We start from the raw sequence: 16,450 nt of genomic DNA on the forward strand, positions 1-16,450 counted from the left end.
GGGGCCGGGGGGGGGGGGTGGGGTGGGGTTCAGTGGCATCTTGCGGGGGGGGCCTGGGGGGGGTTCAAGGGAACTTGGCGGGGGGTTCCAGGGGGAGCGGAAGGGGGTCAGCTGGCTCCTGGGGGGCCCCCAGTGGGGGGCTCAATGGGTTTTGGCCGGGGGGGGGGGGCCACACAGGGTTTGGGGGGGGCCCCGAGGGGTGGTCATTGGGGTCTGGGGGGGGGGGGGGAATCATAGGGTTTGGGGGGTCCCCATGGGGGGGTCCTGGGGGGGCGGGGAGGGGGGGGGGCTCTACCTTATACCCATCGCTCTGCAGCTGCTTCAGCTTCTTGGGGATCTCGGGGTACAAAATCCTGGCGGGGGGAGGAAGGCAGAATAGAAATGAGGGGGGGGCACCCCAAAATGGCACCCAGGACCCCCCCCCCCACCCTCCTGTGCCCCTGTCCCCCCCCGTCCCCCCCCCTCACCTCCAGTCATCGGGGCCGGTGGGAAACACCTTCCCCGACTTGGTGGTGATGAGGGTCCCGTCCAGGTCGAAGCCGGCGATCTTGGGGGGGGGGGGGGGCACGGGGGAGTTAAGGGTCATCCCCAGAAAAAAAGGGGGGGGTCCCAGGAAAGTGGTGCCCCACCCCCTGAAAAAAAAGTCCCCCAAAAATAAAGGGGGGGCCCCCCAAAACAGGGCGGGGGGGGACGTACCTGAGCGCTGGGGAGCAGGCCGGGGGGGGTGAAGACGAGGAGGGAGCTGTGCTGCTCCCACGCGCCGCGGGGGGGGGACAGAGATTTGGGGGGGCCCCCCCGGAGTGGGGGGGGGGATGGGGGGGGGCTGCTGGGGGGCCGTTTCGGGGGGTGGGGGGACCCCTCAAAGTGGAGCTGGTGGGGGTAAAGGCCGTTGACCAAGCAGAGGGTCTGGCCGGGGCGGAGGGTGGCGCGACCCCCCCGGCCCAGCGGTGCCCCCCCCACAGAAGTGGGGTTCACGCCTCGCTGTTGGGGAGGGGGGGGGGAGATAGCATCAGAGGGGGGTCCCAAAAACCCCTGAGGTCCCCCCCCATCAATCGCTCCCCTAACACCTTTATCCCCCCCCCAGCTGCTGCAACCCCCCCCCCCTCCAATTTGCCCCGTGCCCCCCCCCCAAATTCCCTGAGACCCGCAATTCCCCCCCTCCTAAAATGATCCCCCCCCAAACACCCCCAGGGCCCCCCCCAACCCCCCCGGACCCCTTAAAAACCCCCAGGGGCCCCCAACAGCCCCCGCCCCCCCCTCCCCAAACACCCCCAGGGCGCCCCCAATGCCCCCCCCACCCCTTAATACCCGCCAGGGCCCCCCAACTGCCCCTGCCCCCCCCTCCCCAAACACTCCCAGGGCCCCTCACTACCCCCACGACCCTCCCAGGCCCCCCCCACATCCAGCCCGCCCCCCCAAACTCCAGCCCCCCTCCAAAAGCCCCATAAACCCCCAAATCTCCCCCAGACCCCTCTCAGGGCCCCCCCGAAGCCCCACGGAGCCCCCCCCAAACACCCTTAGGCCCCCCCGAATGCCTCAGGGCCCGCCCCAACACCCCTGCCCCCGCCCCCAAGCCCTCCGTACCCCCTTACCATGCCCCCAGGGCCCCCCCAAACACCCTTTGGCCCCCCCAAACCCCCTCAGGGCCCCCCTTAAAGACCCCCAGCCCCCCCCCCCAAACCTCCCAGCCCCCCCCAAAGACCCCCAGACCCCCCCCCCCCAAACCTCCCAGTCCCGTCCCCCAACCACCCCCCAGGCCCTCCTTAAAGACCCCTAGGCCCCCCCAAATCCCCCTCAGGCTCCCCCAGCCCCCCCCCAACCCCCCCCCAGGACCCTCATCATACCCCCAGGGCCCCCCCAAACCCCACCTGGGTGACCAGGGCCGTGCCCTCGGCGTAGTTGGCCACAATCTCCACTGCAAGGGGGGGGGGGGTGAGAAATTGGGACCCCGGGACTCCCCCCCAACGCAGCAGAAGGCCGGGGGGGGGGGGGGGGCCTAGGGGTGTCCCCGGTCCCTCGGTGTGGGGGGGGGAGGTCCGGAGGGGCTCTCGGTGTCCCGGGATAGAGCCTGGGGGGGGTCTGGGGGGAGATTGGGGAGTGCTGGGGGTCCCAAGGGGCTCCCGGTGTCCCGGGATAGAGCCTGGGGGGGGGCTGGGGGGAGACTGGGGGGTCCCGAGGGGCTCCCGGTGTCCCGGGATTGAGCCTGGGGGGGGTCTGGGGGAGACTGGGGGGTCCCAAGGGGCTCCCGGTGCCCCGGGATTGAGCCTGGGGGGGGTCTGGGGGAGACTGGGGGGTCCCGAGGGGCTCTCGGTGTCCTGGGATAGAGCCTGGGGGGGGTCTGGGGGGAGACTGGGGGGTCCCGAGGGGAGACTGGGGGGTCCCGAGGGGCTGCCGGTGCCCCGGGATAGAGCCTGGGGGGGGTCTGGGGGGAGACTGGGGGGTCCCGAGGGGCTCCCGGTGCCCCGGGATTGAGCCTGGGGGGGGGCTGGGGGGAGACTGGGGGGTCCCGAGGGGCTCTCGGTGTCCCGGGATAGAGCCTGGGGGGGGTCTGGGGGGAGACTGGGGGGTCCCGAGGGGCTGCCGGTGCCCCGGGGCCGGCTCTGGGGGATCCCGGGGAGGCGCTGAGGGGCTGCCGATGCCCCGGGGCTGAGCCCCGGGAGGGGGGGGTCTGGGGGTTCCCGAGGGGCTCCCAGTGCCCCGGGAGTGAGCCCAGAGGGGGTCTGGGGGCTCCCGGTGCCCCGGGGCCCGGTTTCGGGGGGAGACTGGGGGGTCCCGACGGGGGCCTGAGGGGCGCCCGGTGTCCCGGGACTGAGCCCAGGGGGGATCTGGGGGCTCCTGGTGCCCCGGAGCTGGGTCTAGGGGGAGACTGGGGGGTTCCGAGTGGCTCCCGGGGCCGGGGCTGAGGGTACCCGGGAGTCACTGAAGGGCTCCCGGGGGGTTCCCGGTACCCGGACGCACCCTGGCCGCGGGAGCACTTGCGGTCGGTGATGCCGGTGAGCGGCCCCCGGCCCAGCACCACGGTCTCGCCGTCGGGCAGCGGCACCGGCCCCCCCGCGCCCCGCAGCTCGCACCGCATCGCTCCCGCTCCCGCTCCCGCTCCCGCTCCCGCTCCCGCTCCCGCTCCCGCTCCGCCGGCCAGAGCCGCCGCTTCCGGTCCCCCGTCCTCTGCTTCCGGTCCCCCGTCCGCCGCTTCCGGTCTCTCCACTCCGCCGCTTCCGGTGGATGGTGGCGCCATGGCGCCCCCCTGGCGGCGGAGTGCGGGGTCGGTCCTCCGGCCGGGGCCGGGTGCTCCCGGGGAGGGTGGGGAAGACCGGGGGGCACTGGGAGGGACTGGGAGGGACTGGGGGGGACACTAGGAGGGGGGGGGGGGCACGGGGGGGCGTTAGGGGGAAGTGGGAAAGACTGGGAGGGACTGGGGGAGGACTGGGAGAGGCGGGGGGGGTCACTGGGGGGCACTGGGAGGCACTGGGAGAGGCTGGGGGGGCACTGGTTTGGACTGGGAGGGGCTGGGGGACACTGGGAGGGACTGGGAGGGACTGGGGGGGACACTAGGAGAGTGGGGGGGGCACGGGGGGGCGTTAGGGGGAAGTGGGAAAGACTGGGAGGGACTGGGGGAGGACTGGGAGAGGCGGGGGGGTCACTGGGGGGCACTGGGAGGCACTGGGAGAGGCTGGGGGGGCACTGGTTTGGACTGGGAGGGGCTGGGGGACGCTGTGAGGGACTGAGAGGGCGTGGGAGAGGCTGGGGGGGTACTGGGGGGCACTGGGAGGGACTGGGAGAGGCTGGGGAAGGGACTGGGGGGAACTGCGAAGTGCCGGGGGGGGGGGCACTGGGAGGGACTGGTTTGGACTGGGAGGGGGCACTGGTGGGACTGGCTTCCCCCCCCAGCCCCGGCCGCAGCCTCAGCAGGAGCCACAGCCAGGACGGGCCCGGCCTCGCACGAGGGTCCCCGTGACCCCCCTGGCTTCGTATGAGGGTCCCTGTGACCCCCCCCCCCCCTCGCACAAGGACCCTCGTGACCCCCCCCCCGTCCTCACACAAGGGTCCCCGTGACACCCCCCCTCTCTTGCACGACGACCCTTGTGACCCCCCCCCCCATCCTTGCACAACGGTCCCTGTGACCCCCCCCGGCCCCATCTGAGGGTCCCTGTGACCCCCCCTCCTCGCACGAGAACCCTTGTGACCCCCCCCCCGTCTTCACACGAGGATCCCCATGACCACCCCCCTGCACGAGGACCCTCGTGCCCCCCCCCGGCCTCGCACAAGGGCCCCCATGACACCCCCCCTCCTTCTGACACAAGGACCGTCATGACACCCCCCCCCGCATCGTTGCACGAGGGTCCCTGTGACCCCCCCTGGGCTCATATGAGGGTCCCCGTGACCCCCCCCTCTGCCACCAACTGTCACCTTTATTGGCCCCGGGGGCCACCGCGAGCGCAGGGGACACTCGGTGTCACTGTGTTTGTCCCGTTGTCGTGTCACACCCCCCCCCCCCCCCCCTCCATACACACACACACACTCTCTCTCGTGCGTCGCACGAGGGTCCGTGCGGGATCTGGTTCCCGGATGCCACCGCGGCCACCGGTGAAACCCAAGACGGTGCCGGGGGGGGGGGTGTGACAAGGTGGGGGGGAGGGTGCTGGTGTGAGCACCCGCTCGTGCGACAGCCTGGCTGGGGGAGGGGGGGGCTCCACGTGCGCCCTCGTGCACCCCCCCGTGTCTCCTCGTGCGTCCTCGTGCGTGCTCCTGTGGCCTCGTGCGGCCTCGTGCAACACCCCCCCCCCCCCCCCCCGTGCGTCCTCGTGTAGCCACGGCCGCGCTCGTGCGTCCTCGTGCAACCCCCCCCCCCCCCCGCCGTGTGTCCTCGTGTGTCCTCCTGCAGCCGTGGGCACGCTCGTGCGTCCTCGTGCATCACCGTGTGTCCTCGTGCGCCCTCGTGCACGCTCACGTGCCCTTCTGCGCGCTCGCCTGTCCCCGCGCTTCCTCGTGCAGCCGGCGGCCCCCTCGTGCGCGCTTGTCCTTGTGCGCCCCGACGTGTCTTCGTGCGTCCCCGTCGTGCCCCCTTGTCCGTCCTCGTGCGCCCTCGTGCGCCCCCGTTTGTCGTTGTGCCCCCTCATCCGTCCTTGCGCCCACTCGTGCCCCCTCGTTGGTTCTCGTGCATGCTTGTGCACGCTCCTTTATCCTCGTGGCCCCTCGTGCCCCCCGGGTTGTCCTCGTGCCCCCTCCTTTGTCTTCGTGCCCCCTCGTGCACTCGTACGCGCTCACTTATCCTCGTGCCCCCCGATTGTCCTCGTGCCCCCCGATTGGCCTCGTGCACCCTCGTGTGTCCTCATTTATCCTCGTGTCCCCTCGTTTGTCCTTGTGCATCCTCGTGCCCCCTCGTGCCCCCCTGATTTTCCTCGTGCCCCCTCGTTTGTCCCCGTGCCCCCCCGATTGTCCTCGTGCCCCCCCGATTGTCCTCGTGCCCCCTCGTTTGTCCTCGTGCGTCCTCGTGCATCCTTGTGCCCGCTCATTTACCCTCGTGCCCCCTCATTTGTCCTCGCGCCCCCCCCGATTGCCCTCGCGCGTCCTCGTGCCCCCCCGATTGTCCTCGTGCCCCCTCGTTTGTCCTCGTGCGTCCTCGTGCCCCCCCCGATTGTCCTTGTGCATCCTCGTGCCTGCTCATTTACCCTCGTGCCCCCCCGATTGTCCTCGTGCGTCCTCGCGCCCCCCCCGATTGTCCTCGTGCCCCCTCATTTACCCTCGTGCCCCCCCGATTGTCCTTGTGCCCCCTCGTTTGTCCTCGTGCGTCCTCGTGCCCCCCCCGATTGTCCTCGTGCGTCCTCGTGCCCGCTCATTTACCCTCCTGCCCCCCCCCGATCGTCCTCGTGCCCCCTCGTGCCCCCCTCCCCTCCCCCTCCCCCCCCCCCAAATCTCACACCTGGGTGACCAGCCTCCCCCCCTGCCCCCCCCCCGCCTCCCCGTCCAGCACCCCCCCTTCCCCCCCGGCCTTGGGGGGCCGCCCGGGGGAGGGGGGCGGGGGGTGGTAGGGGCAGGGGGGGGCGGGGGCGTACTCCCCCCCCTCCTCCCCCCGCAGCTCCCGCCGGTAGAAGTAGCTGAAGTTGGAGACGATGACGGGGACGGGGAGGGAGATGGTGAGGACGCCGGCGATGGCGCAGAGGGACCCCACCAGCTTCCCCCCGACGGTGACGGGGGCCATGTCCCCGTAGCCCACCGTGGTCATGGTGACCACGGCCCACCAGAAGGCCTGGGGGATGGAGGTGAAGGAGGTGGCGGCGTCTTCGGCCTCGGCGAAGTAGACGGCGCTGGAGAAGAGGACGACGCCGATGAGGAGGAAGAAGATGAGGAGCCCCAGCTCCCTCATGCTGGCCCGCAGCGTCTGCCCCAAGATCTGCAGGCCGGTGGAATGGCGGGATAACTTGAACACCCGGAAAACCCGCACCAGACGGATGACGCGGAGGATGGCCAGGGACATGGCGGGTTGGCCCACGCCCCGCTGCCGGGCGAATTCCGTCCCCAGGGCTACGAAATAAGGGGCGATGGCTACCAAATCGATGAGGTTCATGGCGTTGCGGAAGAAGGCGGTTTTGCTGGGACTGGCCAAAAGGCGAACGAGTAACTCCAGGGAGAACCAGCAGATGCAGACGGTCTCCACCACGAAGAAGGGGTCGGTCAGGCTGCCCCGCGGCGGGGGGGACGCGGTCGGGGGCGGCAGCGGGGGCGGGGAGGAGGCGTTGAGGGGGGCGGAGACGGGGTCTGGGGTCTGGGGAGGGAGATATGGGGGGGGGGAAGGGTTAGGGGGTGCGGGGAGTGGACAGCGGGAGGGGGGGTGGGGGGCAGAGATCGCCCAGACCCCCCCGGGTCCACCACCCACCGTGGGTCACTGGGGTTAGAGCCCAGCCAGACCCCCAGATCCACCAGCAGCCGTGGGTCAATGGGGTCAGAGCCCACCCAGACCCCCAGATCCACCAGCAGCCGTGGGTCAATGGGGTCAGAGCCCACCCAGACCCCCAGATCCACCACCCACCGTGGGTCACTGGGGTTAGAGCCCAGCCAGACCCCCAGATCCACCAGCAGCCGTGGGTCAATGGGGTCAGAGCCCAGCCAGACCCCCAGATCCACCACCCACCGTGGGTCACTGGGGTCAGAGCCCACCCAGACCCCCAGATCCACCCCTCACCATGGGTCAATGGGGTTAGAGCCCACCCAGACCCCCAGATCCACCCCTCACCGTGGGTCACTGGGGTTAGAGCCCACCCAGACCCCCAGATCCACCAGCAGCCATGGGTCAATGGGGTTAGAGCCCAGCCAGACCCCCAGACCCACCAGCAGCCGTGGGTCACTGGGGTTAGAGCCCACCCAGACCCCCAGATCCACCCCTCACCGTGGGTCAATGGGGTTAGAGCCCACCCAGACCCCCAGATCCACCAGCGACCATGGGTCACTGGGGGTCAGAGCCCAGCCAGACCCCCAGATCCACCACCCACCGTGGGTCACTGGGGGTCAGAGCCCACCCAGACCCCCAGATCCACCCCTCACCGTGGGTCAATGGGGTTAGAGCCCACCCAGACCCCCAGATCCACCAGCAGCCGTGGGTCAATGGGGTCAGAGCCCATCCAGACCCCCAGATCCACCACCGAGCGTGGGTCACTGGGGTTAGAGCCCACCCAGACCCCCAGACCCACCACCCACCGTGGGTCACTGGGGTTAGAGCCCACCCAGACCCCCAGATCCACCAGCAGCCGTGGGTCAATGGGGTTAGAGCCCACCCAGACCCCCAGATCCACCACCCACCGTGGGTCACTGGGGGTCAGAGCCCACCCAGACCCCCAGATCCACCAGCAGCCGTGGGTCAATGGGGTTAGAGCCCAGCCAGACCCCCAGACCCACCACCCACCGTGGGTCACTGGGGGTTAGAGCCCACCCAGACCCCCAGACCCACCACCCACCGTGGGTCAATGGGGTTAGAGCCCACCCAGACCCCCAGATCCACCACCCACCGTGGGTCACTGGGGTCAGAGCCCACCCAGACCCCCAGATCCACCACCCACCGTGGGTCACTGGGGTTAGAGCCCACCCAGACCCCCAGATCCACCACCCAGCGTGGGTCACTGGGGATTAGAGCCCACCCAGACCCCCAGATCCATCACCCACCGTGGGTCACTGGGGGTCAGAGCCCACCCAGACCCCCAGATCCACCAGCAGCCGTGGGTCACTGGGGTTAGAGCCCAGCCAGACCCCCAGATCCACCACCCACCATGGGTCACTGGGGTTAGAGCCCACCCAGACCCCCAGATCCACCACCCACCGTGGGTCAATGGGGTTAGAGCCCACCCAGACCCCCAGATCCACCACCCACCGTGGGTCAATGGGGTTAGAGCCCACCCAGACCCCCAGATCCACCAGCGACCGTGGGTCACTGGGGGTCAGAGCCCACCCAGACCCCCAGATCCATCACCCACTGTGGGTCACTGGGGGTCAGAGCCCAGCCAGACCCCCAGATCCACCAACCGCCGTGGGTCACTGGGGTTAGAGCCCACCCAGACCCCCAGATCCACCAGCGACCGTGGGTCACTGGGGTTAGAGCCCACCCAGACCCCCAGACCCACCACCCACCGTGGGTCAATGGGGTCAGAGCCCACCCAGACCCCCAGATCCACCAGCGACCGTGGGTCACTGGGGTTAGAGCCCACCCAGACCCCCAGATCCACCACCCACCATGGGTCAATGGGGTTAGAGCCCAGCCAGACCCCCAGACCCACCAGCAGCCGTGGGTCACTGGGGTTAGAGCCCACCCAGACCCCCAGATCCACCCCTCACCGTGGGTCAATGGGGTTAGAGCCCACCCAGACCCCCAGATCCACCAGCGACCATGGGTCACTGGGGGTCAGAGCCCAGCCAGACCCCCAGATCCACCACCCACCATGGGTCACTGGGGGTCAGAGCCCACCCAGACCCCCAGATCCACCCCTCACCGTGGGTCAATGGGGTTAGAGCCCACCCAGACCCCCAGATCCACCAGCAGCCGTGGGTCAATGGGGTCAGAGCCCATCCAGACCCCCAGATCCACCACCGAGCGTGGGTCACTGGGGTTAGAGCCCACCCAGACCCCCAGACCCACCAGCAGCCGTGGGTCAATGGGGTCAGAGCCCACCCAGACCCCCAGACCCACCACCCACCGTGGGTCAATGGGGTTAGAGCCCAGCCAGACCCCCAGATCCACCACCCACCGTGGGTCACTGGGGTTAGAGCCCAGCCAGACCCCCAGATCCACCACCCACCGTGGGTCAATGGGGTTAGAGCCCACCCAGACCCCCAGACCCACCACCCACCTTGGGTCAATGGGGTTAGAGCCCACCCAGACCCCCAGATCCACCACCCACCGTGGGTCACTGGGGTTAGAGCCCACCCAGACCCCCAGATCCACCACCCACCGTGGGTCACTGGGGGTCAGAGCCCACCCAGACCCCCAGACCCACCACCCACCTTGGGTCAATGGGGTTAGAGCCCACCCAGACCCCCAGATCCACCACCCACCGTGGGTCACTGGGGGTCAGAGCCCACCCAGACCCCCAGATGCACCACCCACCATGGGTCACTGGGGGTCAGAGCCCACCCAGACCCCCAGATCCACCACCCAGCGTGGGTCACTGGGGGTCAGAGCCCACCCAGACCCCCAGATCCACCACCCACCATGGGTCACTGGGGTTAGAGCCCACCCAGACCCCCAGATCCACCACCCACCGTGGGTCACTGGGGTTAGAGCCCACCCAGACCCCCAGATCCACCACCCACCATGGGTCACTGGGGTTAGAGCCCACCCAGACCCCCAGATCCACCCCTCACCATGGGTCAATGGGGTTAGAGCCCACCTAGACCCCCAGATCCACCAGCGACCGTGGGTCAGTGGGGTCAGAGCCCACCCAGACCCCCAGATCCGCCAGCAGCCGTGGGTCAATGGGGTCAGAGCCCACCCAGACCCCCAGATCCACCAGCGACCGTGGGTCACTGGGGTTAGAGCCCACCCAGACCCCCAGATCCACCACCCACCGTGGGTCACTGGGGTTAGAGCCCACCCAGACCCCCAGATCCACCACCCACCGTGGGTCAATGGGGTTAGAGCCCAGCCAGACCCCCAGGTCCACCAGCGACCATGGGTCACTGGGGGTCAGAGCCCACCCAGACCCCCAGATCCACCAGCGACCGTGGGTCACTGGGGGTCAGAGCCCACCCAGACCCCCAGATCCACCACCCACCGTGGGTCGATGGGGTTAGAGCCCAGCCAGACCCCCAGATCCACCAGCAGCCGTGGGTCAATGGGGGTCAGAGCCCAGCCAGACCCCCAGATGCACCACCCACCGTGGGTCAATGGGGTTAGAGCCCAGCCAGACCCCCAGACCCACCACCCACCGTGGGTCAATGGGGTTAGAGCCCACCCAGACCCCCAGATCCACCAACCGCCGTGGGTCAATGGGGTCAGAGCCCACCCAGACCCCCAGATCCACCAGCGACCGTGGGTCACTGGGGGTCAGAGCCCACCCAGACCCCCAGACCCACCACCCACCATGGGTCACTGGGGTTAGAGCCCACCCAGACCCCCAGACCCACCACCCACAATGGATTTATATGGGGGGTAGAGCCCACCCGAATGCCTGGGCCCCAGGAGATGGAGAAGGAGGGGAAGGAGGAAGAAGAGGAGGAAGAGCAAGAAGAGAAAGAAGAGCGTGAGCAGCGGAAGAAGAGGAGAAAAGGTAGGGGCAGAGAAAGAGGAGGAAGAAGAGGACAAAGAGAAAGAAGACGAGGAAGAGTAGGAGCAGAGAAAGAGAAGGAGGAAGAGGAGGACGAGGAAGAGGAAGAGAAACAGAAGAACGACAACAAGGAATAGCAGGAATAGGAAGACCAAAATGATGAAGATGAGGAGGAGAAGAAGAATGAAAAAGAAAAGGAGGAAGAGAAGGACTAAGACAACGAAGAAGGAAGGGGATGAAAAAAATGGAAAAAAAATGATGGTGATGATGATGATGAAAAGAAAAATAAGAATAAAAAGAATGAGAACAATGATAAGGATGATGATGAGGAGGATGAGGACGACGAGGAAGCGGCTAAGAAGGGAATATGATGATGAGAAGCTGAAGGAGGATGATGGGGATGACGAGGACATTAGTGATGAGAGATGGAGGAAAGGAGGATGATGAAGGGGCTGAAGATGATGAGGAAGAATAGGAAAATAGGAAGAAAAGCAGAAATGAAAAAAGATGTGAAGGGAGTGATGAAGATGATGACGATAAGAGGATAAAGAAAAGAAACACAATGAAAGGAAGGTTGACGATGTTGGTGATGAGAAGGTTGAGAAGCGTGAAGATGAAGAGGAGGAGTGGTGACGAGGAGGAGGGTGATCAAGAGGATGAGGATGGCAAGGATGAGGATGGTGATGATGAGGATGGTGGGGACGATGAGGAAGATTTGCGGGGGGGGAACTCATTTGCAGCGAGGGCTCCCAGGCTGGAACTGAAGCGGAGTCTCCAGGCGGGAGGAAGAGGAGGAGGAGGAGGAGGCTGACAAAAAGAGTGAGGAACAAAAAGATGAGGATGATGATGATGAAGATTATGAGAAAAGTTATGACGAGAAAAAAATGGAGAAGATGAAGGAGGACGAGGAGAATAAAGATGACGATGACGATGGTGACAAGCAAGAGAAGGAAGAGGATAACGACAATGGTGAGGATGACGATGGTGAGAATGACGATGATGAAGATGGCGAGGATGAAAATGCGGATGATGAGGTTGAGGATGGGGAGGAAGAGGGTGGGGATGGAGAGGATGAAGAGGAGGATGGGGAGGAGGATGACGTCGAGGATGGGGAGGATGAGAATGAAGAGGATGAGGATGGGGAGGAGGATGATGAGGTGGAGCATCATAAGTGAGGAGGAAGATGGTGAGGATGAGGAAGGTGGGGCTGAGGATACAAAGGATGGTGAGGATGAGGATGATGAAGTTGAGCATAGTGAGGATGAAGATGGTGAGGATGAGGGTGATGGGGCTGAGAATCATGCGGATGAGGATGGTGAGAAAGGAGATTGTGTGGATGAGGATGATGAGGCTGAGGATGAAGAAAGTGAGGATGAGGAGGGTGGGGCTGAAGATACCAAGGATGGTGAGGATGAGAAGGTTGAGGATGGTCAGAGTGAGGATGAGGATGGTGAGGATGAGGATGGTGAGGAGAAGGATCCTAAGGGTGAGGATGAAGGTGGTGAGGATGAGGAAGGTGCTGAGGATACTGAGGATGGGGAGGATGAGGATGGGGAGGATGAGGATGGGGAGTTTAAGGATCATAAGGATGAAGCGGAGGATGGTGAGGATGAGGAAGGGGAGGCTGAGGATACCAAGGATGGGGAGGACGAGGATGACAAGGTTGAGGAGGAGCGTGGTGAGGATGAAGGTGCTGAGGATGGGGAGGATGAGGATGGCGAGGACGAGGATGAAAAGGTTGAGGATCATGAGGATGAGGATGAGGGTGGTGAGGATGAGAATGAAGAGGTTGAGGATCATGAGGATGAGGATGAGGGTGGTGAGGATGAGGGTGGCGAGGACGAGGATGAAAAGGTTGAGGATCATGAGGGTGGTGAGGATGAGGATGATGAGGTTGAGGGTCATAAGCATGAGGATGAAGACGACTAGGTTGAGAATCATAAGGGTGGGGATGAGGATGGTGAGGGTGAGGATGAAAAGGTTGAGGATCATGAGGATGAGGATGAGGGTGGTGAGGATGAGGGTGGTGAGGATGAGGATGGCGAGGACGAGGATGAAAAGGTTGAGGATCATGAGGGTGGTGAGGATGAGGATGATGGGGTTGAGGGTCAGAAGCATGAGGATGAAGACGACTAGGTTGAGAATCATAAGGGTGGGGATGAGGATGGTGAGGGTGAGGATGAAAAGGTTGAGGATCATGAGGATGAGAATGAGGATGGTGAGGATGAGGGTGGTGAGGATGAGGATGGCGAGGACGAGGATGAAAAGGTTGAGGATCATGAGGGTGGTGAGGATGAGGATGATGGGGTTGAGGGTCAGAAGCATGAGGATGAAGACGACTAGGTTGAGAATCATAAGGGTGGGGATGAGGATGGTGAGGGTGAGGATGAAAAGGTTGAGGATCATGAGGATGAGGATGAGGGTGGTGAGGATGAGGATGGCGAGGACGAGGATGGAAAGGTTGAGGATCATGAGGGTGGTGAGGATGAGGATGATGAGGTTGAGGGTCATAAGCATGAGGATGAAGACGACTAGGTTGAGAATCATAAGGGTGGGGATGAGGATGGTGAGGGTGAGGCCGAGGAGGGTGAGGCCGAGGAGGGTGAGGCTGAGGAAGGTGAGGCCGAAGACCGCGTACCCGCCACTCACCTGAGCTGCCCCCTCCCCTCCGACCCGGAACTGGGGCAGGGTCTCCAAGCAGAAGACTACGATGGAGACGAGGATGACGAGGACGGAGAGCAAGGCCACGGCGCGGGCGGCCGGCGAACTCTCGGGGTGTTCGCACAACAGCCACGCCCGGCGCTGCAACCTCCCGCCGGGCAGAGGCTGGGCCACCTCCACCGCGAAGCCTTCGGCCTCGCGCAGCCTTCCTTCGGCTTCGGCTCCCAACTGGTAGAAACGTAACTCTTCCAAGAAGACGTCTAAGGGGACGTCGGGCGGGCGGCGGAGTCTTCCTCCCGATTGGTAATAGTAGAGGACGGCGCCGAAGGCTCCCCGGTGGCGGTCGAAGAAATACTCGCGGCGTTGGGGGTCGAAGTAGCGGCGGCGGCGCCGGGGGTCACCCAAAAGGGTGTCGGGGAAACGGAGGAGGGTCCTCCCCAAGGTCTCGAACCGCCGCCCCGCCACGTTGATGGCCACCCGTTCGCAACATCCCACCGGTTCCCCCATGGCCGGGGGACCCCCGCTGGGGGGGAAAGAAGGGGGGGATGGGCCCGAGGGCAGGGTGGGGGTGGGGGTGGGGGGTGGGGCGCGGCTACGGAGCTGGGGGACCCCTAAACTGTTAGGGGTCTACGGCGTTGGGGGACCTTCAAGGTCCTTGGGGGTCCTTCAGGGCTCTACAGTGTTGGAGGAACCTCGAGGTCCTACAGGGGGTCAACGGGTTGGGGGGGGGGGGGGCCTCAAGGTTCTTGGGGGTCCCACAAGGGCCCTAGAGATATGGGGGGGCCCCTAAACTCTTGGGGGTCTACAGCGTTGGGGGATCTTGGAGGTCGTTGAAGGTCCCGCAAGGGGTCTACAGATATGGGGGACCCTCAAGATCCTTGGGGGTCTCACAGGGGGTCTCCAGCAATGGGGGGCCCTCGAGATCCTTGGGGGTCCCACGAGGGCCCTAGAGATATGGGGGGGCCCCGAAACTCTTGGGGGTCTACAATGTTGGGGAACCTTCAAGGTCCTTGGGGGTCCGATGGGGTTTACAGAGTTGGAGGAACCTCGAGGTCCTACAGGGGGTCGGCAGATTACGGGGGTCCCTCAAGGTCCGTGGGGGTCCTATGGGGCTCCTACAGATATGGGGCACCCCCTAAGCTTTTGGGGGTCCCACAGGAACCCTGCGGTGATGGAGGACCCTCAAGGTGCTTGGGGGTCCCACAGGACCCCTACAGGTATGGGGCACCCCCTAAAATCTTGGGGGTCTTGGAGGGGTCTACAGCTTCGGGGGACCCTCGAGGTCCTTGGGGGGGTCCCCAGAGATGTGGGGCACCCCCTAAACACTTGGGGGTCCCACAGGAACCCTACGGCGATGGAGGAACCTCAAGGTGCTTGGGGGTCCCACAGGGCCCCTACAGATATGGGGCACCCCCAAAGTCTTTGGGGGTCCCACAGGGTCCCCCCTTGTGTCACCGGGTCACCCCCCCTCCCTCCAGGACCCCCCAGGCCTCCTCTGGCTGTGGGTCTCCTGTCACCGGGGCACCCCCGAACCTGCTGTCACCCGTCACCGGGTGTCCCCAACCCCCATCACCGGGTGTCCCCAACGCCACCGTCCCCCTGTCACCAGGGCATCCCCCGCCCCGTCACCGGGTGTCCCCGACCCCTGTCACCAGGTGTCCCCCCCCCGACGCTCAGGTGTCCCCAACCCCTGTCACCCTTCACTGGGTGTCCCCGACCACTGTCCCCTTGTCACCAGGTGTCCCCCCCCAGGTGTCCCCAACCCCTGTCACCCTTCACCGGCTGTCCCCCCCTGTCACCCGGCTGTCCCCAACCACTGTCCCCTTGTCACCCGGGTGCCCCCAACCCCTGTCACTGGGTGTCCCCAACCCCTGTCACCCTTCACCGGGTGTCCCCCCCCGTCACCTGGGTGTCCCCAACCCCTGTCCCCGGGTATCCCCCCCCTGTCCCCTGGGGTGTCCTCAACCCCTGTCGCCGGGTGTCCCCAACCCCTGTCCCCCGTCACCGGGTGTCCCCGACCCCGCCGTCCCGCTGTCACCGCCGCCGTCCCGTAAACAGGGTGGCCCCGCGGTGTCGGGTTCCCCCCCGCGGGCTAAAAATAACGGGGTGGGGGGGGGTTGGGGGGGGGGGGGGGAGGTGGGTGCCCGGACGCCTGGGTCCTCTCCGGGCCCTGCCCGCCCCCCCCCCCCTTGTCACCCGCTGTCCCCAAGGAGGGGACCCAGGTGTCCGAGGCGGTGTCAGCCCCCCATGGCAACAACGAGGCGGGGGGGGGGGAAGGGGGGGGGGGGGTGGCACCCTGGTTGCTGTGGGGTGATGGGAGGGGGGGGGTGGTGGGTGTGTCATCCTCGTTGCCATGGCAACGGCACGCTGTTGTCACCCTCATGGCTGGGGATGGGATGGGGAGGGGGGGACACCCCGCTTGCTACGGGGTGATGGGGGGGGTGGGGGTGTCACACACACCACCCCGCCCCCCCCGGTTGCTACGGCAACAAAAAGAGGTGTCACCCTGGTTGCTATGGGGAGGGGGTGTGTCACCCTGGTTGCTATGGCAACGGCACAGGGGGACAGCCTGGTTGCTATGGGACCGTCGGGGGGGGGTGGGCGGGCCGACACCGCTTGTCACCTCCCGGTTGCTATGGCAACGAAAAAAAGAGGGTGACATCCCGGTTGCTATGGCAACGGCCGGGGGGAGGGGGGATGGGGGTGTCGCCCCGGTTGTTGTGGGGCAGGGACAGGGGGTGACACCCCGGATTCTGTGGCAAGGACCGGAGGGTGTGTGTGTGTGTGTGTGTGTGTGTGTGTGTCAGTCACCCTGGTTGCTATGACAACGAAACGGGGTGTCCCCTGGTTGCCACGGGAGGGAGGGGTGGGGGGAGGGGGTCACCCCGGTTGCTATGGCAATGAGACGGGGTTGCCCCCCCCCCCGCCTCTCCCCGGTTGCTAGGAGACCCCCGAGCCGCTCTCCCGGTTGCTATGGCGGCGTGTCCCCCCCCCCCGTTGCTATGACGGGGCGGGGGGGGGGGCGGGGCCTCCCCGTCGCT

At 66.2% G+C, this 16,450-nt stretch overlaps 2 protein-coding genes across 2 annotated transcripts; both read right to left on the reverse strand.

The window, feature by feature from the left end:
* Window positions 1-175: 175 nt before the first annotated feature.
* On the reverse strand, window positions 176-4,471 carry PNKP (polynucleotide kinase 3'-phosphatase; the record flags this gene model as incomplete). The annotated part of the gene is made up of 6 exons (XM_074572130.1): window positions 4,408-4,471; window positions 2,959-3,244; window positions 1,869-1,915; window positions 697-981; window positions 468-547; window positions 176-353 (listed from the first exon to the last, which is right to left on the reverse strand). Coding segments are annotated over exons 2-6 (867 nt in total), but the record flags the coding sequence as incomplete, so codon positions are not given.
* Window positions 4,472-5,914: 1,443 nt separating this feature from the next.
* KCNA7 (potassium voltage-gated channel subfamily A member 7) lies at window positions 5,915-14,987 on the reverse strand. Its single transcript, XM_074572132.1, has 2 exons — window positions 13,398-14,987; window positions 5,915-6,763 (listed from the first exon to the last, which is right to left on the reverse strand). The coding sequence occupies exons 1-2, from the start codon at window positions 13,914-13,916 to the stop codon at window positions 5,915-5,917; spliced, it is 1,368 nt and encodes a 455-aa protein (XP_074428233.1). The 5' UTR covers window positions 13,917-14,987.
* Between the last annotated feature and the right edge of the window lie 1,463 nt (window positions 14,988-16,450).

The sequence above is a fragment of the Larus michahellis genome, unplaced genomic scaffold, assembly GCF_964199755.1.
Source record: "Larus michahellis unplaced genomic scaffold, bLarMic1.1 SCAFFOLD_477, whole genome shotgun sequence".
Lineage (NCBI taxonomy): Eukaryota > Metazoa > Chordata > Aves > Charadriiformes > Laridae > Larus > Larus michahellis.

What these genes read in the sequence shown, in the direction of transcription:
- KCNA7 (XM_074572132.1), bottom strand. Translation starts at nt 13,916, where the DNA reads ATGGGGGAACCGGTGGGATGTTGCGAACGGGTGGCCATCAACGTGGCG. An exon ending in GAGGGGAGGGGGCAGCTCAG is followed by an intron (nt 6,764 to 13,397) that starts GTGAGTGGCGGG and finishes CTCCCTCCCCAG; the next exon opens with ACCCCAGACCCCGTCTCCGC.